The 26,048-nt window shown below is 49.8% G+C and overlaps 1 protein-coding gene across 1 annotated transcript in view; it reads right to left on the bottom strand.

The window, feature by feature from the left end:
- Window positions 1-437: 437 nt before the first annotated feature.
- CEP164 (centrosomal protein 164) overlaps window positions 438-26,048 on the bottom strand; it is a 51,088-nt gene continuing 25,477 nt past the window's right edge. The window contains exons 16-37 of the mRNA XM_069787920.1: window positions 24,101-24,319; window positions 22,709-22,840; window positions 21,781-21,997; window positions 21,118-21,195; window positions 20,742-20,873; window positions 20,318-20,440; window positions 19,609-19,752; window positions 19,309-19,392; window positions 18,354-18,422; window positions 17,829-18,007; window positions 17,148-17,274; window positions 16,660-16,727; window positions 16,270-16,477; window positions 15,099-15,206; window positions 13,843-13,957; window positions 12,666-13,013; window positions 12,134-12,200; window positions 11,456-11,578; window positions 6,211-10,554; window positions 5,014-5,124; window positions 4,291-4,342; window positions 438-2,469 (exon numbers count right to left, since the gene is read on the bottom strand). Coding sequence (XP_069644021.1) covers window positions 10,455-10,554; window positions 11,456-11,578; window positions 12,134-12,200; window positions 12,666-13,013; window positions 13,843-13,957; window positions 15,099-15,206; window positions 16,270-16,477; window positions 16,660-16,727; window positions 17,148-17,274; window positions 17,829-18,007; window positions 18,354-18,422; window positions 19,309-19,392; window positions 19,609-19,752; window positions 20,318-20,440; window positions 20,742-20,873; window positions 21,118-21,195; window positions 21,781-21,997; window positions 22,709-22,840; window positions 24,101-24,319 — 2,641 coding nt within the window. The 3' untranslated portion in view covers window positions 438-2,469; window positions 4,291-4,342; window positions 5,014-5,124; window positions 6,211-10,454. The remainder of the gene's footprint in view (window positions 2,470-4,290; window positions 4,343-5,013; window positions 5,125-6,210; window positions 10,555-11,455; window positions 11,579-12,133; window positions 12,201-12,665; window positions 13,014-13,842; window positions 13,958-15,098; window positions 15,207-16,269; window positions 16,478-16,659; window positions 16,728-17,147; window positions 17,275-17,828; window positions 18,008-18,353; window positions 18,423-19,308; window positions 19,393-19,608; window positions 19,753-20,317; window positions 20,441-20,741; window positions 20,874-21,117; window positions 21,196-21,780; window positions 21,998-22,708; window positions 22,841-24,100; window positions 24,320-26,048) is intronic.

Here is a 26,048-nt window from a genome sequence, read left to right as displayed (position 1 = left end):
GATGGGCTGACGACCCTCTCGCCACTCCAGGGCACCCATGGGTCCACACGGGAGCAGCTGCACGTCATAGCCCACATCAGCTCGTCCAGAGATCTGTCTCGCACTGGTTAGCATTTGCCTTCAAGCCAAGTGAAACCAGTCCTGCCCCTTCTGTCTCTCCCCGAGATCAGTGGAAAGTGATGACAAGAAAACCAGCATTTCTCAAGCATTTTTCTAAGGATTTCAAAACCAGTTCAGTGCACATTTCACTTCCAAACCTTTACACAGTAGAGATTTTTAAGACACCCAAGCACCCATGCCCATCTCAAAGCAGTATCACAGCTGGGCAACCATGCAGCACCTGAGACGCCAATCCCAGACTTTAAATAGAAGAGGCAAGAAAAGGCAAGTGTTCTCAGCTGTAAGAGTAAGTGGATTAGCAAAATAAAAAGAACAGATTAACACAGATTAATACGTCTTTATTGTAATTGGCTAGTACAGATTTCCTTCTACATTTTAGCAAGCATTCTCCACCTTCCCTTCCCCAGCAGTTCCAAACGCTGGCCTTGCAGAGTTTAACAAAGTCCAAGTTTCCAGCACTCAGCCATGAGACCCCAGTATCCCCCCACTCCCAGTGAGCCCACTGCCCTTCACCATGGCAGCGGGTTCTCCCCACGTTGCTGCACACAGTAACGAACCGGGAGTTGAAAGAGGACAGTCAAGTCAAGCCACGCTAGCCAAACTCTGCCTTCAGCAGGAAGCAGGCAAAAAAGCATCAGGCTCAGAAATCCAAAGAGCCAGTTTGGTTTTAGGTCTGCTTTACCAGCTGCCTTGCACAGCACTCCAGGCAAAGCCCCAGACACCACACTACATGCACCACACACCTCCTGACATCAGCTAGCTCAGGCTGCCTGCAGCAGAGCCTGGCGGCTCACACCACTGCAGAGCGACAGACCAAACTGTTACCAGCCCTGCTCTCCCAGTGCACCTCCAGAGAAGACCCAAGAGCAGTGCTGGATGCCAACCACAACCGGCAGGCAGTAACTGAGCACGAGCAGAAGCCAGACACCAAACACCAGCACTCACAAGCCAAAGGTAAGTAGGGGCAGCTGGGGATGGAGCCCTTGTAAGAAGGGCTGAGGACATTTGCAGCTGGAGAAGACAGAAAGGGCTCTAGGGGCATAGCTCTGCACAGAAAATCCAGTATCAGACCCAGCAAGGCAGCAGTGGAGACCACACTCAAGCAATCAGAGCAGCACCATTCAGTCAGCAGCTCCTCTGCACCCTGCTCCTTCCCACAGAGCACCCGCCATGGGACAGCACACAGCACCTCCTCACTTCAAACTTCCTCCTGTTTCTGCTGGCCCAGAGCTTGGTGCTTTTGTATTCCCTCTCTCTCAACAACTCTGCACCCTCCAAAAGCCAGCACTTGAAAACAGGTGTTAAAACCCAAGACAATCTTGGGGTCCTGTCCCTGCCAGACCAGGACCAGGTCTCTGTTCAGCTTTGCTGGGCCAAAATACCAGGACAGGGTGGCTGGGGGACAGCGGGCACTAACCCAAATGCCAGAGTTAGCAGAGGGCCGTCTCAGGAAGGAGCCTGACCCAGCAGAGAGCAGGTTCAGCCTCAACACATGCAGCCACAGAAGACAGAGTCCACCCCATCCCTGCTCTGAAACCAAGGCACCCCAAGCAGTTCCCCCCCACCAAGAAAAGTAAGATTTGCTCACAGTCAGAACACAGCTCAGCTCCTACCACCCTAGCTGCCTGCAGCATACCCCCTCAGTGCCATCCCACTCCGGGCCAGCTCCTGGACACAGTCATGCTCAGCAGCTCAGCCAGCCAGCCGCCTGGAGCAGGGGACAAGGGCAGTTGTTCCACTGCAGCTCCAGAGGCAGAACAGAGGTGGAGGCACAGGGGAGGACTATTGCTGGGCAAAGCCAGCCTCAGCTGAGCAGCTAGCCAGCCACAATTGCCATCAGCTGTACAGGACCCCTCCTTCTCCCCTGACATAGGTGCTGGACTTAAACTGGCTGTGGCCCAAGGGCCAGCCACCACACAGCTCTGGGTGCTGCCACCAAGGAAAGGCTTGTAAATGCTGTGCCACTCCCTGGGCACTGAGGTCCCAAACAGCCCCTCACCAGTGGTAGCCTGGCCCACAAGGCAATGGTGTCTAGGGAAGGACTGACCAGGAAAGAGATCTCACTCTGAGTGGCAACCAACACGAACAGCAGAGTATCTACAGCTGCACATGCACCAGAAGCTACGTTATCAGGGAGCGGGTTCACAGTCACCATGGCCGCAAAGCTCTCTGGGATACCAAGCAGACAAAAAGGAGGGACAGTGCAGGGCACAGGTGGCCGACACGTCTACTTCTTCTCCTGCTTCTGCTGCTGGTATCTCCTGAAGTGGGTCTGGATGGTGACGGCCGCCTTCTCGGAAGGATCGCTGAAGAACTTGCTCTCGCTGCTGGTGTCAGGGGTCACATTGCCTGGGACAACAACCCAGCATCACAGTGAGCACAGGCGGTGCCAGTGGCCCTGAACAGGCTCCACTGAGCAAGGCAGGGCTCTGGCATCACCCCCCCCACGGGGTCAGACTGGACTCTGCATACCCCAGGCTCCCCATAGATGGGAGGGCTTCCCTCCACTACCAGAGCCGAAAGAGGCTGGAGAGTCCACAGCATGAAACCATGACTCCACTGGCTCACGGGCGCATCTCCAGGGCAGAGGGAGATGCAGCAGGGAACCGGAGGCAAAGAAAAGCCCAGCCTCCCTGGCAGCACTAAGCCCTCTATTTACACAGCTTTGCTCCCCAAAGACCTCAGCTTCCCCACGTTTAATCACCAAGTATGATGCTCACTTACTTTCACACACACACAAATAAGATTAGAAAAAAGGCCCAGCACTGTACAGCAATAAAGCTCTCATGCTGACAAATGGGAGCCCTCCCCACCTCACACTTAATGTTGCATTAGGGAAGTATTGTGAAATTCAACAGGAACTGAATCAAAGCCACTCAGCAGTGCTCCTTTAAGCCAGCGTGTTGCTGCTAAGCACCCCCCGAGCAGCCATCAGAAATCCTGGTGCCAGATGCTGCTGTATAAACTCACCACTGTCACCTGAACTCAGTTTTAGTCACATCCTAAAAGAAATTGCAAAGTAAAAAGATACCTAAGACTATACACTAGGAATCGGCTCCCTTCTGCCCTGCTTAACAAGATCCATTGTCAGCTGTAAATCCTACCCACTGAAAAAAAAAATAAAAAAAAAAAAAAATCAAACCCCAGAGGCTGGGGAGCCACAGGGGCATGTACCACTGTACGTTTGCAGGAACGAGACCCCAGCCACGCGGGCTACCGACAACTCAGCAAGAAATACACCTGCTGAAGGAGCTCGGCCATGGCCAGGCCCATCAGTAACGCCCTGCTGCTGCACCAACACAAGTGCCACTGCCAGCCCAGGCAGCCCCGGGGACCTTCACCTATTCACAGGGCAGCAAGAACCCCCAAAAAAGAGTGATGAGGCTGGCCAGAGCTACAGTGCATCGAGGAGGAATGTCTCAAGTTCAGCACCCTGCTCGCTCTGCCGCAGCAGGCAGTTGGCAGCACCCAGCCCAGTCCCGCGCTGCCGGAGCATTGCTTCACCCGCCTTTATCCGATTGCCACCCGAGCTGTGCTGAGAATAGAAGTGCTCAAATCCTCTTTGCTGAGCACTTGACTTCAGCAGAGGGAGCAGAGTCTTAGAGACAAGAGGAAGGAAGAGGAAAAGGGGGCAAATTCAGAGTGCTTTTGCCAGGCTAAGGAGAAGAGGAAGGGGGACTGTTTTGGGGGACAGTGACCCATGCAACTCAGTGGGGCAGGTTTCATGGGAAGAGGGAGGCAAGGATGCGTGCGCACACACACACAGAAGTGTGCTGTTGTATATTCACCCATGCAACAAACAGGGCCTTCACTCGCTGATACTACAGCTTTTAACAAACATCCCGCCATCCTGTCCATACTCACATGCCCTCCCAGGGGCAGCAAGAAGGGCACCCTCCACAGGGAGGAGGAGAATTGACTGAAAATACAGTACAGCCAGCAAGCCATAGGCTGGAGAGAAAGCCATCCATCCGAGAAGGCTTTCTTCCCACAAAGCTGATTTCCAAAATACCCCTTGATAATGTCAGAGACAGATTTCTTCGGAGGAAACAAGAGGCCAAGAAGGGTCCAGGTACTGCTATGCCTGCTCTTTTGTTGCATCCCACAGTCACAACCATGAGTTTCCCCTACTATGTGGCAGGGCTGTCTCCCTGCGTGCTCCATACTCACCTTTCTCTCCAGAAATTGAGTAGATGCTGTTATGCCGAGAGCTCCTGCCTTTCTACAAAGATAGGGAACAAAGATACAACAGAGTTAGTTATATCTCAGGCAGAGGCAGCAAGAATAGCCCCTTTTGGGCCAGCTGGGAAGCTCTGAAAGGGACAGGGCTAGTCTCACCAAGCTTTCCATTATCCATTCCCTTTGGGAAACTTGAAAATACTGCTGTTCCCTTAAAGAGCACTGCAGAGCACTGACTAATTAATTTGCATTTGTGAAAAGTCCTCCAAGGAGGAACAGAAAAGAGCTTTGTATCAAAAGTCAGATCTGTGAGATGTGCCAGTAGCACCTTTGGACGTACATTGGCACAGGCTAGCCTCACTAGATCTGAATTTCATAACCAGCATGGAACCAGACTTGCTGGGTTCGTTTCCTCGACTCCAGCCCCTACCACAAAACTGCAGCGCCTGGGATGTCAGGTCTGCTAGGGGATATTTTCATTCCTAAAAAGCAGCTTGACTTGGTCTACAAATACCCCTCCTACGTTTTTTCAGCTTGCCCTGCTTCCTAGCATTACCCTATTTTCTGTTTTGCAAGGGAAGGAGGGAAATCTCTCCCCCTTCCCAAGTCTTCTGTTTGGTCAGTGGATGCTGGCTGCTCCTTCTGCACCAGGCACTGCCATCATCCCCCACCCAGCTGCCTCGGCTGACCGCAGGCAGAGAAGCCAGCCCTCACCTCGCTGTCCCGGCTGGTGCGGCGGCTCTGTGTCACACACTGGATCTGCCAGGGCAGGGGCTGGTACACAAGGTATGGCAGGGGCTCTTCGTGAAACAAGCTGGTCCCGAGCTGGACACAGAAAGGATTTGCAGCAGTTGAGGGGACAGGAGAGAAGCTGAAGAGCAACAGAAAGAGCTGCTCCTCCATATGCAGTAACCACAACCCATGGTGGCCTTGCCAGTTGCAGTGATGCTCAGCGTGTCTTCCCAGCACCATGCCAATGAGCAACTCTCACAGCACAAAGTAGTGGGGCTGCAGAGCTCACAGGTGATGCTGAGGCCACATGGCTCTGCACGAAGCATGGGTGGCCCAGACCTCCTGCCCAGGGTGGCCTGGTTTCAGGAGGCACAGGCAGCCATTCCCAGCAGGGCAAGCAGAGACCTCTGCCTCCTCTCCTTGCCCCAAGGTGTTTTTGGGGACAGGGAACAGCAGAGGGCAGGAGCTGGTCTAGAGACCACAGGAGGCAGCGCTCGGAGCTCTGCTGCAGGCTCACACCCTGACACCGGGACAGTCACTATCACCTGCATCACACACCACGCAGCAGGGCCGGAGCACACCGCTGCGCACTGCTGTGGGACCCTGGGGAAGGAGCTACAAAAGCCAGAGGTGCAGTCAGCGGGACCAGGAACAACTGCCTGTCCTCAAAGAGTCAGCCAGGCTGGTGACACAGCCCCTGGCCAGCCTAGCAGACATTCCCACTTTCCTTCCTCTCCCCAAGAGAAAGCAACCCTAGACGAGGGAGGGTTGTTCTTCCTCCCCAAAGTGCTCTGAGACTCAACATGCACTTTCGCAGCTCTTGCTCGCCAGACTGGGAAGCCCAAGCCCCTGCACTTGCTTCCTGCATGCACGGGCACAACAGGGAACCGTGCTCTGCAAAGCTGCCAATACACCTGCTAATGCTACAATGACAAAAACTCACACGTGCTCCCAAGCCAACACTGTGGGCAACTTGCCGAGGACATGCAGACCCACTGGGCTGCACACTGCTGCAGGGGCTCACGGCACAGCCACAGCTATGCTGGAGTAGGAGCTGGGGCATCCCCAGCCCACATTCCCCACTGCTCGCTACCTTCCCTAGTAAGATAACCCACACATTTCTAGAAATAAAATGGAAAGCAATAAATCCTACCTGCTGCCAGGCCAGCCCAGACTCACCTGCCCAAATGCTCTCACCACAAAGAACAGTGCTGTCATCAGGGTCGCCAGCATGGCTGGGGTGGCCGAGGGGCTCCCTCCGTCCCGGGAAGGCAAAGCTCTCAGAGCAATGCACAGTGGTCTCCAAATAGCCAGTGACTGAAGCGTACCTTCTTCGGCAGGCAGAGACCAAGCCCCTTAATGAGCTTATGGCTCACGTTCCTCTTGGCAAAGTAATCGTGCACTGTCCTTTTGCTCTTCTAATCACTGAGTTTCTCCAACATATACGGTACTGGCATTCCAGGAAAAGCAAATCCTCTTCTCTACGTACATACGTAGGCCAGTGCGCACGGACACGCAGGCACACACCCCACACCTCGGACCCATGAGCTGGGGCAGACCTCCTGGGCTTGGGACCGATTCTCGGGAGGATTACAGCTAAGCCTCCCACAGCCAGCATGCACCTACAGTTCAGACTGGATTTCTCAGAGCTGCCCCGTGCTCTTTGCACAGCAGCTGCCTCAGGAGTGGGGTGGGGGACCTGCCCCCAAAAGCACCTACCTAGACAGTGTGCATTGCTGTCAGAGACCTCCTCCAGTAGTTCTTATCGCAGCTCTCCAGCAGGCAAAGACACCCAGGTGCAGATTATGCACAGCAAGAACTGGGGTGATTCAAGGTTTGGTGGTGGTTTCTGTTTTGTTTGTAAGGATGTGCCTCTAACCATCAGCCTCCATTCCTGCGTGACCAGCTGATTCACATATTGTTCTTCCTGTGCCTCTTCAGGCCTCCAGCTCCAACAACCTTCCTCTCTCCAGCATGTAGAGCAGCATTCACACTCCTTCCTTTCCAGCCCTCCCTCCGCAGGCAGATCACAACCTTGCACAGTAGCATCCCAGACTCTGCACATGTCCATGTGCCTCACGCATCCCTGAACCACATTTGGCTTTTCTGTTGTACCAGTAGCTCAGATCACATGATCACCCAGAGTCCCCACATCCCTATCCACCTGAACCTAGGATTTCTGGTGAGCAATGCACTGTGCAGAAGAATCAGAGCTGGAAAAATAAGGGCAGGTGCCAAACTTCCCCTCTCCGCATCCTTGTGGTCACTGGTCACATTACCCATCCGCAGTTTCTCAGCACTGGAGAGTCCCCAGCCAGGACACACGCGGCAAATGCCCCATTTGGACAGATGCAGCCTTCACAGCAGTGCTTGGAGACCCAGGAGAAGCCGAGTCTTTCATGAGAGACTAAAGGGAAAAAATCCCAAAGGGGCAAACATGCACAGCTGAGAAGGGCTGCTATGGGTGTCCCAGGGCTGCTAGAAGGAGGTGAGAAGAAGAAAGGAACAAGCCATGAGAAGAGAACAGCACGTCACCAATCCTCCCTAATTTCTAGCAAGACTGTTGTTTGGTGAGCCCACGGGCAGGACTCCAGCAAGCACACTGCTGCAGCAGCAGCACCTGAACCACCACTTGGGGGAAAATTCCCATCTGCTCTGAAATAAATGGAGAAGTCAGTAGCAACCGCCAATCTGCAGAGTTAGTCAATTTTAACACATCCCGAGTTGCTGGAGAGCCACTCCGGAGCAAAGCCCTGTTCCCAGCCAGCGCAACACAGTTCTTCCCGTTTCCCAGGGAAAGCTCCCCACCTGCTCCAGCAAAGACCCCCGCACCTTCACGCATCCCGTAGGCAGCCCCTCCCTCAGTGCCCAGCCGAGCCAGCTGTGGACCGCTCCTGCACACAGCCCGTCCTCCAACCTTGACATAAAGCTCCAGAGCAAGACAACTGTTTTAACAAGACTGGATGACAGTTTTATGAAAAGGGCAGGATATGAGCCCATGAAAAGCTGTCCTGCTGGCTGAAAGCCCCATGAAGAATTGCTTTTGTAGTTCTGTTTTTTAGCTTTCTATCTGCCCCTGCATTTGCTACCCTGGCCAGATACTTAACAGAATAATGGTAATAAAGCCACAGTGAGCTGAAGTGGTCTTAGAAATTGCCAGACATGACCTTGACAAGACAAAACACGAAACAGCCCAGAGAGACACAGGGAAGGTGTGAAAGGTAAGTACAAGCTGGATATCTAGGCCTACAACAGAACATCTCAACAAGAAAAAAATAGAGCTACAAACATCACCATCATACAAAACAGGCTCATGTTGATTTAATTTGCATACACCACCAGATACAGCTGCTCTCACAGGTTTTAACAGGAAAAAGGAGCATGTCTCAAACCAGGTTATTGCTATGAAAATAGGCATTTCTCCACACTAGTAATACATGTTTCTCTGAACACACAGACTGGACTCAGCCATGTGGCTTTGGGCACAGCATCCACCAGGCTGACAGCCTCCCCATGCCACAAGAAAGCCAGAACCATAGGGTCCCTTCTAAAATAGATAACTGTGGGCATCTAAGGTCCCCCGACTCAGTCAGCACTGGTAAGAGCTAGCTAGGATTTCCTCAGCAAGGACACCAGTGGGACATTCTCGTCTGGCAGTGCCTGCAGAAGGACTACGCTGTGCTTTGTTAGTGACCAGAAGGTGGGAGAACACAGACTTGACCAGAGGATCAAGCTGTCCTAGGACAAAGGCTGGCCAAGTAATTAAAAAAATTCTAGGCAAATCAGCAAAAAAATATATACAGACATTAACAGTTTTAAAATGATGTTCATCAAAAATATATTTCTATTTGCATGTAAACATTCCCCTGCCACACTCACAGTGTGAGCTGTTGTGGTGTTGTGCCAGTACACAACACCCGGGAAGCAAAGCAGGAGGGGGTTCTGCTTTACTCTGCTGCACATCATTAGCCACACTGAGGAACACAAACAGCACAAAAGGGTGCAGAGCAGCAGCTTTCCCAGCCTCCCTGCATCAGCCGTCTCTAAGGAGAAGGGCTTTGAAGACGATTTCTCACAGACGGGATCCCTTGAAGTGCAGGCTTCTTCCGCAGACAAAATGGCAAGTAGTTCAGCATTTTTTAAAGCATAAAATATTTAAAGTCAGCTTGGAGGAAATACTGACAAAGACAACCAAATACCACATTTCCCGCTCAGCAGTACGAAAGCTGAGTTACATTTCCCCGCCATCGGTTAGAGCAGCACCCTCTGCCCCCTCCCAGCTCCATGCACCCTGGCAAGGTGATAACATGCTCTGGATACAGCCTCTGCAGAGGAACACCACTGCAGCCACCCGGTGAGCAAAGCAACAAGCCACCGTCTTGCAGCTGAGGTCCAAGAACATCCTGACACCTCAGCCAGGTTTCTGGCCATGCAGAGCCCATTTCACCACCTCCTGAGACCTGCTTTCCCAGGAGCACAGCAGAGCTGCCGCAGGAACAGCAAGACCAGGCTCCAGGCTTGGCACCAAGGGCTCCCATCTGCCTCCCCAGCCCTGCTGCGTGGAAGGAGACCCCAGCTGCTGAGCCAAGCTCCGGATCCCTCTCCCCAGGGCATGGAAGGACACAGGCGGGGCTTTGTCTTGACATTCACACTAGGCCAAGTTCCTTCACAGCATCTGCACCAGCAGACACCGCCCCACACTCTCTTGCCATCCCCACTCCACATTGCCATTGGCACATTTGTAACGCAGGAGAAGAGCTCCCATAGCGCAGCTACGCTGCACAGCTCCGGTTGGCATGGCAGAAAGAGGAAGCAGGGAGCTCTTTTCCAAATCTGCCATGAAAAGCCACTCCTGGCTTAGCTCCTATTGCTTCCACCCCAAAAGAGAGGTACATTTCCTGAGAGTCAGAATCTGCCATTCCCCGAGCCTGTCCCCATGCTCTACAGCCATTTCACTGTTCGTTCTCCCCTGTTCCCACATATGTCAGAGGCCAGATGACTTGGCCCACCTGCAATTAAGCATTGGCTGGGCATCAGTGTGGGCTCATTTCCTGACACATTTCCTCTAGCAGAGTCTCAGCTGGATTCACATCCTCCCCCTTGACCAGTTACTCAAAGTCCTCCATGATTCACAGCTCCAGCTCACGATTGCTAGAATACTAATGAGAGAACTGTTGATTTATTGAAGCCCTGATATTTCACCACTGGATTAAACAGTCTATAAAGTATATTTGGACACATTACGGGATTAGAAGAATCCACCTGGGAAGTTCATTTCTTCCTTCCTCCACTCGCTTGTAAAGAGACTTTATTTCAAGGGCACAGCACAAAGACACAGCTGAGATGGCTGGGCATCACTGAAACTCAACGTATCACTAGGGAGACTGCACAGGCCCCCGCCACCATCTCTTCAGTCCCATCTTTTAGTAATGGTACAGTTTAATTTGTCTGTTTTCATCCAGTCCTAGCTGAAGTAGGTTGGGGCTGCTGGCAGGGGGCTTCTGCACACCTGGGAAGAGAGGTCTGGCAGATGGGTGAAGGAAAAGCCTGGCTTACACAAGGAATTAGCATACATGAGCACAGCCAGCAGACAGGACAGGTACTGAGGGGCAGGAGCCAGCCTTGTGCACACATGCTGTATTTAGCCTGCTGCATTCAAGTCAGATGGAATTAAAGGGGGATTAAGGAATTCAAAGGAGCACCGTGCTCAGGACAGCATGCGCTATCAGAGGCCCAAGGGATTTGCTGCTAATATCAGCACACGCTGTAGGAGACGCAGACAGCCCCAGCATAATGCTGTTACAACACAAGCCTGGAAGCATCCCCGCTAATAGCACAGAGACATCTCACTTATTTGATCCAACCGCATGCTACAATGCGCCTCAAAACTGAGCTGGGGGGAGAGCTCCACCAGGGAGCCCTCCCTCCCCAGTCGCAGGGTCGCCCCACGCGTCACCTCGCAGAGACACTGCTCCCTCATTCCGGGCTGCTCAGCAGGGACTGCCCGTGGCAAAATCCCCAATGCGGCTGGGGCTGCCTCAATGGCACCAAAAGCAGGCCTGCAAGACTAGGCCCCCTACTTCCCTGCCTCCTCCATTCTGCACTCTTTTGTTAATTTTTTTAATTTCTCACATTACCAGCTCCAACTGCTGTGTATCATGGCACTAAAGAGCATCACAGTGCAAACAGGGAAAGGGAATAGACTTTCTTGGACAAGTACAGCTCAAAGAAGAGCAAACAGGTCACTCATGCTCTAACTGCTAAACACCATATTCCTTTGCAGAACCAGACACTAAATTAGAGGCTAAGGCTTCAAAATTGCTGTTCAATGCTTTAGTGCTCCTGATTCACTCGCCTCCTGCCTCCACCTACCTGCTGCAGAAAGCTGGAGTGCAATTAAAGACCAGACCCAGGCAAAGGATACACTTTTGAACCCCTCTTGAAATCTTCTAGCCATTTCTTGTTGGTCTCAATCATTCCTTGAATACTCATATTATCTGACTCATGGCTCTGGAACTGGGAGTGCTGGAACATCCGTATTTGCTCACTGTTGCACATGAGAGAGAAAGAGACAGCACAAGTGGGAAGAGAGAGGTCTAGGCAGAAACAATCCCAGAGCTGAGAAAGAAAGTGATGGGCTTCTACAGAAAGAGCCACAGTTAACAAAAAGCAACCTCCTCTTAGCTCAAAGTCTTCTGCCCAACTACATCATAGAGAAAAGCTGTAGCAGCCACCCACTGTCAGGCTGCTGTCTTCCTTTCCATCTGTATAGGTTCAGAAAGGTTCAGGTGGCAGCCTCCACTCCATCCACCCACACAGCATTGCCCATCACAGCAGAGCCAGTGCAGCCCAATGCCAGCACCCTTGGACCCTGGTCCTGGAACGAGGGTTATCAGCACAACTATGATGGCAGCTTTCCTGTAGAAGCTACAAGGCAGTGTTGAGCATGTGGCAGTGAATAACTAATAGTATCTAACTTGTCTACTTATTATGTAGGTTATGATTTTGTTATCTACTTTTTATACAATACATGACCTAGAAATCATTCCAGAGAAGTAAAAGCAGCACAATGAAACAACAACTCAAGGAACAAGACCCTTACTTTGCAGGTATGTATCCCAGCTTGTTGTCAAGAGGCCTGGAACTTCCACCGAGTGACGGGAACCCACCTGGAAAACAGACATTAAGTACGGGGCCGCCCAAATCAATAGTCTTTATATCTGGGTGCATTTGCTTTCTTGTACTATGGACACACTGTCCCTACAAGCTGAGCCACCTGCTGAGGACATAGCAATGTTAAGGAAACAAAGATAGTGAACCCTATCTGCAATTCACAGGAGGCTTCCAGTGAAGCAGGGCTGTCTCCTCTTTTGCTCTCTTTTTTAGTAAAAACTGCTTTCTTAGGCGCATATCAGAGGCTGAACTGCTCCAGAAGCAGGATGACAAGATCAGCCATATGCTGCACTTCCTGGAACAAAGGTCTCATTCCTTATCTCATTAGCACCCTTCCTATCAGCAGCACCAGTGGATCTAGCCTCACCAGCATTGGAAGGCTGAGCTGGTTAGAAGTTGCAGGGCTGTGAAATCAAAAGTCATATGCAAGCAAGCAGATGGATTAAGGATAGGAGACTTACCTGGGAAATACTTGCGCCATTTCTCTGCCAGCATGCTGTCCACTGACTGTCCAGCTGTGAAAGAGCCACTAGAGCTCAGCCCAGTGCTCCAGGCCCACTGGTCCACCAGTGACACCCCAGTGGGGGGCGCCAGGGAACCACCTGCCTGAAGTCCTGCCAAGGAGGCATAGGTAGGCAGAGGAACACTGTCACAGGGCATCGAGGTGAAGAGTGGAGACTGGTGATTGTTCAGAGAGCCCAAGACACCGAGGACCCCGTTCAGTTCACTAGTGATACGTTGCAGAGAGTCTGTCAAGTATTGGATCTTGTCCAGCTGGGGGGCAGGCCGTAAATCAGTTGTCAAATCAACTAGCATAAGAGGGGAGAGAAAAAGGGATCACTGGGAAGGCAAGGGAGACACTGCCTCCCTGGCAGAAGACCCACTTTCCACCATGGGTTACACTCCGAGCTGAGTCTGATCAATCTGTGCTAAGTGGGGTACAGAGGCAAAAACCTGGCTTTGCGGCCAGAGGAAACCCTCAAGTTTCACATAGAAAACCCTTAAGTTTCATGTTTCTTGACCAACATGCAGATTGTTTACTGATCAGGGTCAGAGATGATCCCAGACTGGACAGCTTGTCCATCTGTTGCCATAGGGAAGCTTTCTATGTTTTCTTTAAGCTTCAGCCTTGCCAGCCTTTCTGCAAGCAATACAACCCTCCTGCCTTCCTGACTGTTTATGGGGAGCCCTTCTTCCCACCTGCACAATTCCAGTTACACACAACTGAAAGCAAACAAAAAAGCACAAGCAGCAGAGGGAATTGCAGCAGCCTCTCCTGCCAGAAATGTGAGGAAGAAGCCTGGACACCTGCAGAAGAGCAATACAGCTCTGCAACAGCAGAGAGGGAAGATCTGAAGCCTGATTTTATAATCTGCTCTAAAAACAAAGGTAGAGATTTAAAAGGCAAGTTCACATACAGATTCCATCCCTCTTACCTGCCAGTACAGGCAGGAAATAAGTTTTTCAAATCAAGTGTTACATGCAGAGCAGTCTGAGTCACAGATAGCAGACCTGCCTTAGACACTAATAAGCACAAGTGAGAACATCAGAAGGTACATCAGAGGCACTAGGGGGAAAGCCAGAACTAGGTCTAAAACATATGTTGGGCACAGTGTATCGAGCCAGTCAGGCACTTACATTTAGGCTGACGTAGATTTACACTGGATGTGCTGTTTGTGTCCTCAGAGTTGCTGAGATCAAAAGTCACCACCTTCTTGCATGCAGCACTCTTCAGCGTATCTTCATCTGAAAGCTGGTCAAAAGAAGGAAAACAATGCAAATAAAACCTGCTCTTCTGTCCCTGAAACATAAAAGTCACTGGAATACTGCCTACAGCTAGTCTGCACAGACAGGCATCGGCCAAGTGAAGGCAGACTCATCTTCAGTCCCCAACAACAAAATCTGAAAGTCAAGAAGACTGCTCAGTCTCTGGAAGCAGCACAGGTAGGCACTAGTGGCCAACTAATAACCATGTGAAAGGGCCCTTCCAGGCAGAAGTCAAAGCGTTTTGTGCTTTAAATAAGCCTCAAAACTCTCGTGTGGGCTGGGTTCTCTCTTTGCACCGCAGAGAAGTGCTTGGCCATTAAAGGTCTCATGCTTTCCTATCTGCTGCTGCCCTGCCTAAGGCCACATGGTCCCAGGCAGAGCTGAACAGACTCCAAGGCTTGCCTTGGTCAGGAAAGCAGACTCAATCCTAGCTCACATGAGGTGACCTGCCCTTGTTTTCTCTAGGCTCAAATCATGTGGCTTTTTCAGGTTGCTTTCTGTATCCACTCTGCAGCCACATGCTTAACAGTGAGTCCAGATGTTATCAGCAGAGGGAAGGCACATTATTTGCCACCTTGACCAAGATACAGACAGTTAAGACTACCTCTAACCATTCTGATGTGAGGTTTTAGTTTATATTGTAGGATACTTCAGCATATCAGTATTAACAGTGATTAATTTCCAACCTAACAAGCAAGCTTCTCACAAGCCAGTGCACTCTGCAGGTTTTCTCCACCCAAGTCCATTGCTGCCGCAAGCAGCCCTGCCTGGCAAGCCACCACCATGGAAGAAAGTCTCCATCCCAAACCCCGGCCCACATTTGTCCTGTGGGCAGCAGACCTAGTGAATCACAGGGGTCCTAGTCCAATTAGGTTTGTCATTCTCTCCAACTTTGTGACTAGCCTTCTCTTCCACCATTCTCAGACAGACACACCATTCTGCTCTCAGAGAATGTGTTTCTAAAACCCAGCTCTATTGGCAAATGCCTGTCTTTGGACATCACCTAAACAGCCCTCATGGGGACCAAAAGCCCTGCAGAGACTCCAGCCTAGGGGAGGATGCCAAGAGCTCTGGGCAGGGTGGAGTACAGCTAGGCAGGCCCAAACAGCAGCAATGCTGGTGGTTACCTCCTCCAGCAGTGAGGACTCCAGCTGGCTTAGTTTCTCTTCCTTCTTCTTCAGCAGCACCTGTCCTTTCCGCATAGCCGACTTCATCGCGTCCAACTGCTTTGCTTCCTACAGTGGATCAACAGGCAAGCCAACGAGGAAAACAAAACAAGAATGACAGGAAATAATGTATATTGGTTAGGGTGACTTTCATTATCTCACAGGAAATCATGCTGCTGGAGTAAAGTTGCTCCCAAGTCTTCAAGAGCACATGAAGCAGAGCATACAGAGGGCAGAGCACATGCCTCTAAGCAAGTTCACCCCAAGGAAAAGGAGGCTTCACTTCCAAACCCTGCATGCAACAGGGTCAACAGCTTTGGTTCTGCAAATATGAATGCTCCCTATAATCCATGGAAGATATTATCACCTTCCCTGTCTTTGGTTGGCATATCAGCAGAGCTGATGAGTACTCAAGAACCCGTTTCCAAGCAAGAGTGAAATCACTTTAGAGCTACAACCATAAACTTGTACCTACTGATGGGATGGATACCTATCACTTCCTTTACTATGAGGAGAAAAGGTTATGGGATTTGCATGACACACAAATCCCTTTTTCCCCTACCTATACTTTCTCCATTTTTCAGGTCCCAAGAGCTCCAACTAACAATAAAGTTCCTGCAATCTAGCAAGCTACTGAGTGCTGGCTGCACTGCAGCAACTGCTTTGTAGAGCCTTCCTAGTCCAAAGCACACGCAGCAAAACAGAACTGGAGCTATACTACCATGCAATGCTCTGTTAGCTGTGGGCTATGTGTGCACACATAGGCACTTTTGGTCGCTCATCTGATGCACAGTAACATCACTGTAATCCAAAGCCTAAATTAGGTTCTCATTAAGCCTGTTCCTCAGACACTGCATTTGCACCATGTTCCTGAAGAGCTCTCAGCCTTCCTGGAGTAATCCACAGCCAGTCTGAGAGAAGGACTCTGACCCTTGTGTTCTGATGAGGAAGACACAAGCAGGGACATATCTATCATAAAAGATGTGCAAGACCTGATTTCCAGGAGGATGGAACACCCACAGCTGCCTGTCACTGCAGCTGCACAGCCAGGAATCTGAATCCCAGGGCCATGGATTCATTTGTGCAGCCACAATGCCCAACACCTGAACGCAGGCAGCGCTCAGGAGCTCACCTCTTCCAGGTTCTTGCGCACCCCCTCCAGGAGCTGGGAGCTGTCGGGATCCTGCACCACCTCCTGGGCTTTCTGCATATCTTGGCGCCACTGCTGCTTTGCAGCTTTCAGTGCCGTGTGCCTCTTCCTCATGGAGTGGGTCTGGCGCACCAGGAACTCCTTGGCATTCCTGATGGAGATCCCTTCCGCAGAGATGTAGCTCCTGACGCTACACAAGAGACAGGCGTGCTGCTGGCTTTCTGTGCTGACTGTGCCATCCTGCAAGCCTCATGCAGCACCCTCCCCAAAAGCAGATTATCAGTGCAATGCAGGTAAACCCAAGCAAAAAAATTTGCTTGTAAAACCAAAGCAAAAACGTTTTCCAGCAGCAGCTGGCATACAGATACTCACTGGTCAAACTGGAAGTCACTGTCCTCATGGCTTTGAGAGGGTGGGGAAGCAGGCTCTCTGGATGAGTGCTGAGGAGTTGAAACATTTCAAAAATTAAGAAACATGTATGGGAAACAGAACCCCAAGACCCCATAAGAATCCAATTAGGAGCAAATATTCAGAATGACATCACCATGGTATTGCCGAGATCCAAAACCAGTGCCAGGGATGTTTTGTGACTTCAAAAGTAAAAAACACATTTCTATCCCTGACTTGAGCCCTGCTTTTGACTCCAAGGGCACTCAAGTATCTTGCACTCCTTTCCCACCCCCCCGGTAATAACAGACAGAAATCAACAAATACTACTAAACATATTGATGTCCCTGGCAAAGAAAAATGCATTACTGCATCTCAAACAAGTTCACCCAGAAGGAACAAAAGCTCGGATTTTCAAGGGAGTTACAGCCTCAGATCTCAAGGCAAGCACCTTTACAGTCTGCTTTACTCACAGCTTGAATAGTTTCTCTCAGGTCTTCAACATGGAGCTCAGCTTTCCTTCTTGGAGATTGTACACTTTCTTCTGCCTCCAGTTCTTTCAAAGTCTCCTGTTTGCTCCTGACAGCTGCTTCCAGCTCACTGCCACAAGAAGAAGCAACAGTGGCAGCACCTGATGAGACAGCAGGTCTGTCTAGCCCAGTAATCTGTCTGCAATGGTGTCCAAAGTGACCTCCAGTTTCCAGAAGGGAAAGGGCCACAGATGTGCAAGAACACCAGTATCAGGTCTGTGGTGTGATGTCATTTTCCCTGCCCAGCCAGAGGTTCATTGCTTCACACCCTTACCCAGAAGCTCAGCTGTCTTATGAAAATCTTTCCTTTGCATTTCAATGCCCTGCTCAAAACATCTTATTAACCTCTTAAGACAAATGCAGAGACAATAAACAAATGAACCTGACAAGCAAAGGCAAAGGGACAAATCTACACAGTGAGTTATTAATAGATCTGGAAACAGACCCTTGGACCTCCGTGCCCTTGACATGCAATAAAACCACCACTAGGATTCTGAATGGATGTGGCCCAACGTACAAGAAGCTCAGAGGTAAGGGAAAGGTCCAGGTTAGGTTAGAGAGGTTTCTGTTAGGGGTATAAGGTAAATTTTGTTTTGTATTCAAGGAAATTTGTCATACACACACCTGATGCGTTTTTGCAGCCTCTGGCTTCGGGTCTGCAACAAGTCCACCTGGGCCTCCAGCTCAGCTTTCTGGTCCTGGAGTTCTTCAAGAGACCTACGCAGTTGCCAGATGGACTCAAGGAGGCTGGCATGCTCCTTCCTGTTCTCCTCCAGGCGGAGCTGAGAAGCTAAAGCAGCTTCCTACAAGAAAACCAAAAAACCCCTCATAGCAATTTCCCCAACACCAAAATAAAAGGCACACAACATGCAAGAGCTTGCTACCTGCACAGTTCACAGGAGGTCCCAGAGCTACAAATGCACACCCCACACACCAATCCTGGGAGGACTGTCTCTTCTTTTTTGGAAACAGCTCAGAGCTAATCAAACTCCCAGCAGGATGGCACTCCAGGCTAAGGCAGCGAGGCATTTTCAGACTCACAGTTTAGAAGCAACAGTTTGTTTTTTATAAAGCCATAGTTCTAGCATGCTGCCCTCACCCCCAAACAAAAAGCAGCACTACACCTCCCCAGAGTTAAGACATACATACATCTCTTTCTAGCTCAGTCCGTCTGTCTTCATCCAGCAGCTGCTGCCTTTTCTTTCTCAGAGACTCCTCCTATATACAGATGAGAAAGTAGGTGAGTGTCAGAGCAAAGAGACTGCTGATGCTGAGCAGCACTTGAAGTAGAGGTCAGGCCTAAGTCTCAAGACCATTTCAAAATACCTGAGGTTTGTTGTCAGTTTTGCTTTATTCCCTCCCACACACACAGGCAAGTTCCCCTCCCTTTATTTGACTTCAAGTGAGAAGCTGGGAATATTTGCATTCCTGTGGGAAGAACACCCCTTCCTGCTTAGCTGCAAAAGTATTCAAGGCACATGGACATTTCTGCAGGATCTCGCTTTTATGAAGCCTCTGGTTGCCTCCAGCATTTCTCCACCTTTTTATTTCCTCACTTCTGTGCTGCTTGGAGAGGAAGGCCTGACTGAAGCAAGGTTATCTACAGCCCTTGGCACAGCCAGGACTTAAGAGATCTGGCAGGAAAGGGCATCAGCCAGTGGTTTTTGCCAGCTCCACAGGAGCATTCGGAGTGCTTCATTCTCCCACTCTGCTGCCCAAGATCTGGAAACCCTCACTCCCTTTTCATGGCAGCAGGGAGAAAAGGAGGTAAATCAGGAAGGGATTGACTAAAGTCTGAAGCGATGCTAAATGGAACATGCCACCTTGAATGATCCCTCTGCCACTCTCACAGCCACTTACTGTTTCCCAAAGCACTGAGCAAACCCAGAGCACTAACTTCCACTGCAAACAACAGCCATGAGGCTGTACCACTAGGAATGCTTAGCCCTGCTCTGACTTGTGATGGAAGTTTTACCTGTAACTTGGATGGCAGCAAAAGGCCCTGGCTGAGCACTTCTGAGAAGTCCTCCATAAGGGAGCAGCACAGCCCAGGAAACCTCCGCAAGCCCAGGAAACCTCCGCAAGCCCAACAGAGCTGACTCACCTGGCTAAGGAGCTGCAATGATCTAGCTTTGATGTTCTTTGCGCGCATTTCAAGCTCATTTTCTGAATCCTCGAGTTTTCTTTCCTGTCCAGAGATGTTGAGTTAGAGAATGGCACAAGTTCCTCGCTCACCAGGCAGAGCTCTGCCACCAGGAGGAACAACAAAAATTGGGAAACATGACCTGCCACTTGTGTCACCCTTGGCTGTAGAGGGTGGCAGGTGCACCGAGGTGTGTTGGCACCCAGGCCATCCCCAAGCAGCCAAGTCACAACCACCTGCTAGGCAAAGCATTCTCCTCACCTTCTCCCTGTGCCTGTGCTGCAGTGCAGTAAGCCGCTCATCCAGCTCCGCCTGCAGAGCCTTCACCTCAGCTTCATGAAGGTGTCGGAGGCGTACCATCTCACTTCTGAGGCCTTCAAACAGCTCCGCTCTTTGCTTTCTCTCCTGTTTGTTGCAAAATACAAACAAGAAAAGCAGCCGAGTGAAGCACACTGTTCTCCAGCAAACCAACATGAACACACAGGACACACCCTCTGGAAAGCCAGCCCATCACACAGCAGCTCCTGAGCAAACACTAAATTCAGCAGATTAAAACCTCTTGCTTACAGGGACAACATTGTCAAGGGAATGGTTCACAAAAGAAGAAACAACCCATGAAACTAAGGTTTTGTCACACACTGCTGACTGTAGAGTAAAAAATGGGAGACAGAAGGCTTTCCGGAATAGGCACCTGCAAAAACGTGAACAATCTTCTCTTGTGCAGAAGTCCACAAATGCATGTGGAAGTTGCCTGCACAGAGAATATTTTGACAGCTTATCCTTATACGCCCAGCCTAAATTCACTTTACATCATGGCAACAATACCCAGTTCTCCTAAAGAAAGGAGATTTCCAATTTTAGGAGTGGCTGAGATAGGCAGGTCTGGCAAGCAGCAGTGCCAGTCCAGGTACAGCCCAGCTGAGCGAGCCACTAGTCACTTCCCAAATTCACTGCTCTCCCCCAGCAGTACCTCCTCCTCATACTGATTCTGAATCCGTGCTAGGACCTCCTGGTGCTCCTCCTTCATCCTCTCCATTTTCCTCTCATGGTCTTTTTCCACTTTGTGGCGTTTCTCTCTCATAAGCTCGCTGAGCTGCAAGGATGACACGGAAAGATGTTTCTCTGAACTACAGTGTTGCACTACAGTGGTCCCCCAAGAAAGCAACCTCTCACATGAGCAGAAGGACTGAAGTTCAGAGTACCTTGCAAGTGGGATCAGGCTGTGGCCTGGGTAGCACAAGGAAAGCACCCTGGTGAGGCGAGATGCTGCAGGGGTGTCCTTTCCCCTAAGGCACCACTATCACCCCTGGCCAGGGAACGTGGCCTCTCAGACCTCACCACACATCCAAGGAGAGAGGGTGAAGAACCTTCAGCAATCCAAGATGAATACTTGCCTCACGTTCGTATTCTGTTACGTGATATGCTTTTTGCTGCACTTTCTGCTCTGCTCTCTGCAAGTCTTCACGCAGCTGTGACTCCTCATTCCTCTGTGCCTCTGCTATCTGGGTTTGCAGGCTGGAAATGACCTGCCATGAAAGCCACCCACAGAGACTTGTCACCGTTCTGACAAGATCCATTTAGTGCCCTCCTACAGAGAGCAAGCAGGATGGCAAAGACCAGCGTGTGCATTATCACCACCCCCTACTTGAAGCGTGTCCAAATGCTGAGCCAGACCAGAAGCACATTTAGGAAGTGGAAAAAAATTAATGCCACCTTTAGTGAAAATGTGGGGAAAAAAACAATTTACATTCTAAGGACACCATCTTTTACCTTATGATGCTTCTCTTCTGCTGCAGATTTCAGCTGCTGGAGTTCAGTTGCAAACTGTTTCTCTAGCTCTTCTACTGCCTACAGGAAGACAAGCAAGACAGTCTGCTGGAAAACCTTTATGTGTGGGGACATGCTGTACAAGATGCATTTGCAATTAACATCCATCCATAAGCATCAAAAAAGCACAACAGTAACCCCCTTTCAAACCAGATTAGGTACAAGGTGCCTTTACTGTCCGTGTGCTTTCCCTCCCAGGAGATCTCAGTTGTGCTGTGCTGGAACGAATATGAACTGCCTCCATTCAAGAACTCCCCAGGCTCTCTGGAGGACTAAAGCAGCAGCCAAAGAGGTATTCTGGTCTGATAAAATGGCTTGGTTTTGTTTGGCAGAGACACACAGTGATCCTTCTCTTTTCTTCAGATGCCACGTGGCCCCTTAAATAATTGTTATTTAATCACCACTGTAACAAAAATCGGAGCAGTACTCCTCCCCACCTCAGTCATGCATCTAACAGCATGCCTAGCATCTTTCCTTTATGTTTTAAGTGAGCCACTATTAAAGCACATGCAGGTGTTATTTCACCTCAACACTTTACCATTGCAATGCAAGCCAGGTCAGCATGAACAGCATGGGTCTGACCCTAGCAGGCAATAAAGATCTCACCTTCTTCTTTTCCCTGTCTAATGTCTCCTTGAGCTCGCTCAGGAATTGTTCCTTCTCTTGTTCCAGCTCAGTCATCTCTTTCTGCTGAGCTTCCTCCATTTCCAGCTTCATTTTCTCCAAAACAAGCTGCTGCTTCCTCTCCAGGTTCTGCTTCTCCATTACCTGCTGGGATTCCCACTCCTCTTGCAGTTTCTGCAGCATGACCTCTTGCTCTGCCCTGGTAGGTTTGCAACAAGAACACGGACAGAAGCAAGTCAGATTTTGGTACTTCACCACTGGACTCCATTTAGGAACCAGAGCCAAGAGAAGACACTGCTATAGGATAGGACATGCAAGCCAGAAGAAACTGAGAACCACAGCACACAAATTCACAAGCATATCAACTAAAGCCTTGGAAATAAAGAGCAAAGCAGTCAGGTGGAGACCGATCTGTCAACTGAGTAAAAAAGAAATAACAAAATCTAAGTTCTCCAGTGTCTGCCTCCTCCAGTTGTTTCTAATGGCTCTTAAGACCTGTGAAGATACATCCACTCAAACCAAGCTATGCTGCCAAGAGCAGCCATCCTTGTAGATGCCTTTTCTGTCATTTACATGCCCCAGAGCTGTGCCTGGTCCAACGTTACAGCAACACCTCTCTTCAGGACACTTATGTACTCTATGTCCTATTTAGCAAAATTTCATTGGCTCCAAGGCAGCAGAGCTGTTACCATTAAGGACCATCAGTTTTGCCTTCTATCAACCCACAGCTCCCCTGCACATACAGCATCATGGTTAGGGCCTCATACTTGCTACCAAGGCAGGGTACCAGCTATGGGAGGCTCAGGAGGACCAGTACCTCCACTTTGAGCGGTTGCTGGTGGCATGCCAGCTGCTTCCCTCCCAGACCTGCAGAGTTTATGTCCCCAGGGTTGGTAGCAAAACTTTTCACCTTATCTTCTCCTTCTCTGCCTCAGTCTCCGAGGTGATTTTGGCTCGCAGCTTTGCAAGTCTCTCAGTTTCTTCCTTTCGGACACGCAGCTCTTCCTCCTCAGAAACCTTTGCCAAATCTTCTTTCAGAGTCCTAAGAGATGAGCAGCCAGGGGAAAAAAAAAAAAAAAAAAAAAAAAAAGAAGGCTCATGAAGCTTTAATATCTTCAAATCACCTCCCCAAGGCCTAGAGATCAACTGCTGCTCCCACTAGCTGGGCCTGCACGAGCAATGCATTCCCAGGGCTCCAGAGCATTAATTTTCCTCCATACCTTCAGAACCTGACTGCTGGCATGAGACACAGCCCCCCTGCATCAAAATTTTGCAGCGGGTTTTTAAAATGCACTATATCATCATAGGTGGTACTTGTTTTTTGGTGTCCCCCCCCAAGTAAATGAAATCAGCTCCTATTAAATGAAAGCAGGCTCCCAGCCAAGGTACCTGGATGCATTAGTACATCTGTAAGCTTCATATTTTCATATGACACCTTTTACTACTGCTTTATTACTGCATAGACATGCTTCCCTTCAGGTACAATTTCTGTGTCTTTCTTCACACCCAAGACAGCATTCCCATGACATTTCATGTCAAGATACTGTTTCTGGCTGGGTTGGTGTGCTAAGAACATGACTATCAAGGCCACCTGAAATAAAATACAGGCCTCAAGAGAAAAATCCACCCAGGGAAAGGACACAGCTCCCAGTGCTGTTCTGCTCCCTGGATTGCTATTGGATCTTCACACACTGGCTGGGTTTCACAGACATCCATGCACTATTCCTTAAAGCCTTGTTTGGAAGTCCCTCTGTAAAACATACAGTACCAGAGTTTCAGATAGTTCCTCTGGGGTAACCTCATCTCCTCTAACGGTCCAATTTCAAGTCCTGTTACTACCGTTTAGCCCAGGATTTGAACGTCTGCCAGGTGGTAAAGCTCCAAGCACTGAAGTGGAAACTTTTCCCAGGTTAACCATCAGAGACAGGTTCAGAGCTCTGAAAGCTGCATATGTACTGAACCAAAGCTAGTCTTACAGGAGATGGGAAGATGCTCTCTTGCCTGTATTGGAGAGTGCTTTCCTGAGGCAGACTGCTCTCTACACACAACACTAACAGCAGATTGCTAGTCATTTCAAGATGTGTGGATCCTCATGCACAGGATTGTCTGTGCCAGGCAGAGTTCTGTACTCCTCCCCAAAAGCCTTGTTCTTGCCTCCTTTGCCCACAACTCTGCAAAGTAGCACCACTTTCAAGGTGGTGGCCTATGGCAGCACAAGCCTGTGGCCACCAGCAAGGAAATCACAGCTAGGAAAGGCTCAGAGGATAAATAGGGGGGAGAGGGAGTTAAAAGAGGAAAGTACCTGAGGGATTTTTCTTTTTGCTGATGAAGCTTCTCAGCTTCTTCCTCCTCCTGCTGCCTCATCTGCTCCTGGAATTGCTGAATTTTCTCCTTCTTTGCTTGCAACAAATGCATTTTCTCTTGCTCAAGCTCCATCTCCATCTCCTTGGCTATTCCCTCCAAGGATTCTTCACTAGGCTGGTTCAACAACTGCTCGTGTTTGATTTCCTTCTCAGGTTGCCTACCAAAAAGAAAAAGCTCCTTTGGCAAAAGGGTGACAGAAAAACAAGTAACAAAAAGCGAGCAGCAACATCCCCCCAAACAGTATCAACTCCAAACCAAAAATCCCAGACCCACCTAGTCTAGAAGCTTCACTGTCGACAAAGGACATGCAGAATCCCCACTAGACCGCAGCCGCTTGTGGGTTGCTGTGGAGCCCTCACTGTTTCGCTCACGGGAGGTAAGGAACAGCAGTGTAGGTAGGTGGAGGGCACAGAGGCAGAAGACAAGCTCGCTACAGTAAAGCACACTTTACAAGGCTGTTGGGGAACATGCAGCACATGCTCAGGGTTTTGAGTAGCATGTTACCTCAGGTAACAGCTTGGGGATGCACCCACACACTGTGGTGGGCCCTCTTCTTGACTCCCACAGAAACTCTGACTGATAAAGTATTAAACCTAGCCCTAGCAGCACTCATGTCCTGAATAACTCATATTTTGGCCCACTAGAGCTACCCTTGTGAGGGCAACATGGGCTCACTTCACAAAGGATCGAGTAGCTATGAAACCCTGGCTTGGGCTGCCAGGCACAAAAGCAGATGCAATCAGTACCTGTTTTCAGTGCAGGAATTGGCAGCGCACTTCTGATGGACCAGGTATTTTTCTGCAATTGCAATCTAAAGTGTGCTGGGTGTTTGCCAGCTCTAGGCAACAGAAAGCCCTAAGCACTCCAAAAATTCAAACCCAATCTGTTTCTAATTAAGTTTTTTCATACAGTGAGCAGCAAAATTATAAGGTCTGAGAGACGCTGAAGGGGAAGGAGGGGAAAACGAAGATTAGTATAGGAAAAAAAATTTTATTCTTTGCTAGTGAAAGCTGTAGCAGGAAGGTCTTGCTGTGATCTGAGACTGCTAGTGTAAGGCAGAGGGACTTCTGTTTTGCCAGGAATCGGGGAAAATACAGCCCCAGTAACAGAGCCTTAAGTCAAAAGAGAAAAGGTCACTTCCGCAGCCATTAGCAAAAAGAACAAGACAGAAAAAAAGAACAGTTGGGTTCTGGAAAAATCCCGCTTCACTAGTGCTCCCCCGTAACACTACATGCTCCAGGCCAACTGCAGAGATGCCTACAGAAGGTGTCATTTATCAGACTGCTCTGCAAAGCAATTCAGCCACGTCCACCTTTTTATCATCTTCTTCCTTTTGCCCCAGTTATTGCTTAAAAAGAGATCCAGCCAACACACACACACACTTACACAACTCAACACAATTCCTAATACAAAAAGGGAGATACTGTGCTGGTCTCCACATGAAAGATTGCTTCTCCACCACTTTGTCCCGAGAGACACGCTGCCTATTTTTTCCAATTGCATCTGCTGATCTGTCATTTGACATAGAAAGCAAAGTCAGCACAATCATTTCTACTGAGATCTTCTATCGCAGTGGTACGTATCTGCAAAGACCATCAATTTAGTACAGCAATAGTCCACTGACTTTTGCAGGGAGCTTGAGCTCCACCATCCTGTGCTCTGACCTTATTCTCTCAAAGCAACCAATGTTCCCACTGACTAAAAATGGGGTGATTTGTTGGGTTTTTGTTGTTGTCCCCATCACCCCCCCCCCCCCCCCCCAACCTCAGCACCACTCAGCAAGTGAACTCAGGAGTCTGTGAAAGCAGTTATTGAAGGAGGGTGAATGCTTAGAGCCTCATTAGCGACACTGGTAATAAGGAGGCTTTTCCAAACACAAAGCAAAC

Source organism: Haliaeetus albicilla, chromosome 7 (genome assembly GCF_947461875.1).
Source record: "Haliaeetus albicilla chromosome 7, bHalAlb1.1, whole genome shotgun sequence".
Lineage (NCBI taxonomy): Eukaryota > Metazoa > Chordata > Aves > Accipitriformes > Accipitridae > Haliaeetus > Haliaeetus albicilla.
This window is presented reverse-complemented; position numbering and strand designations above follow the sequence as displayed.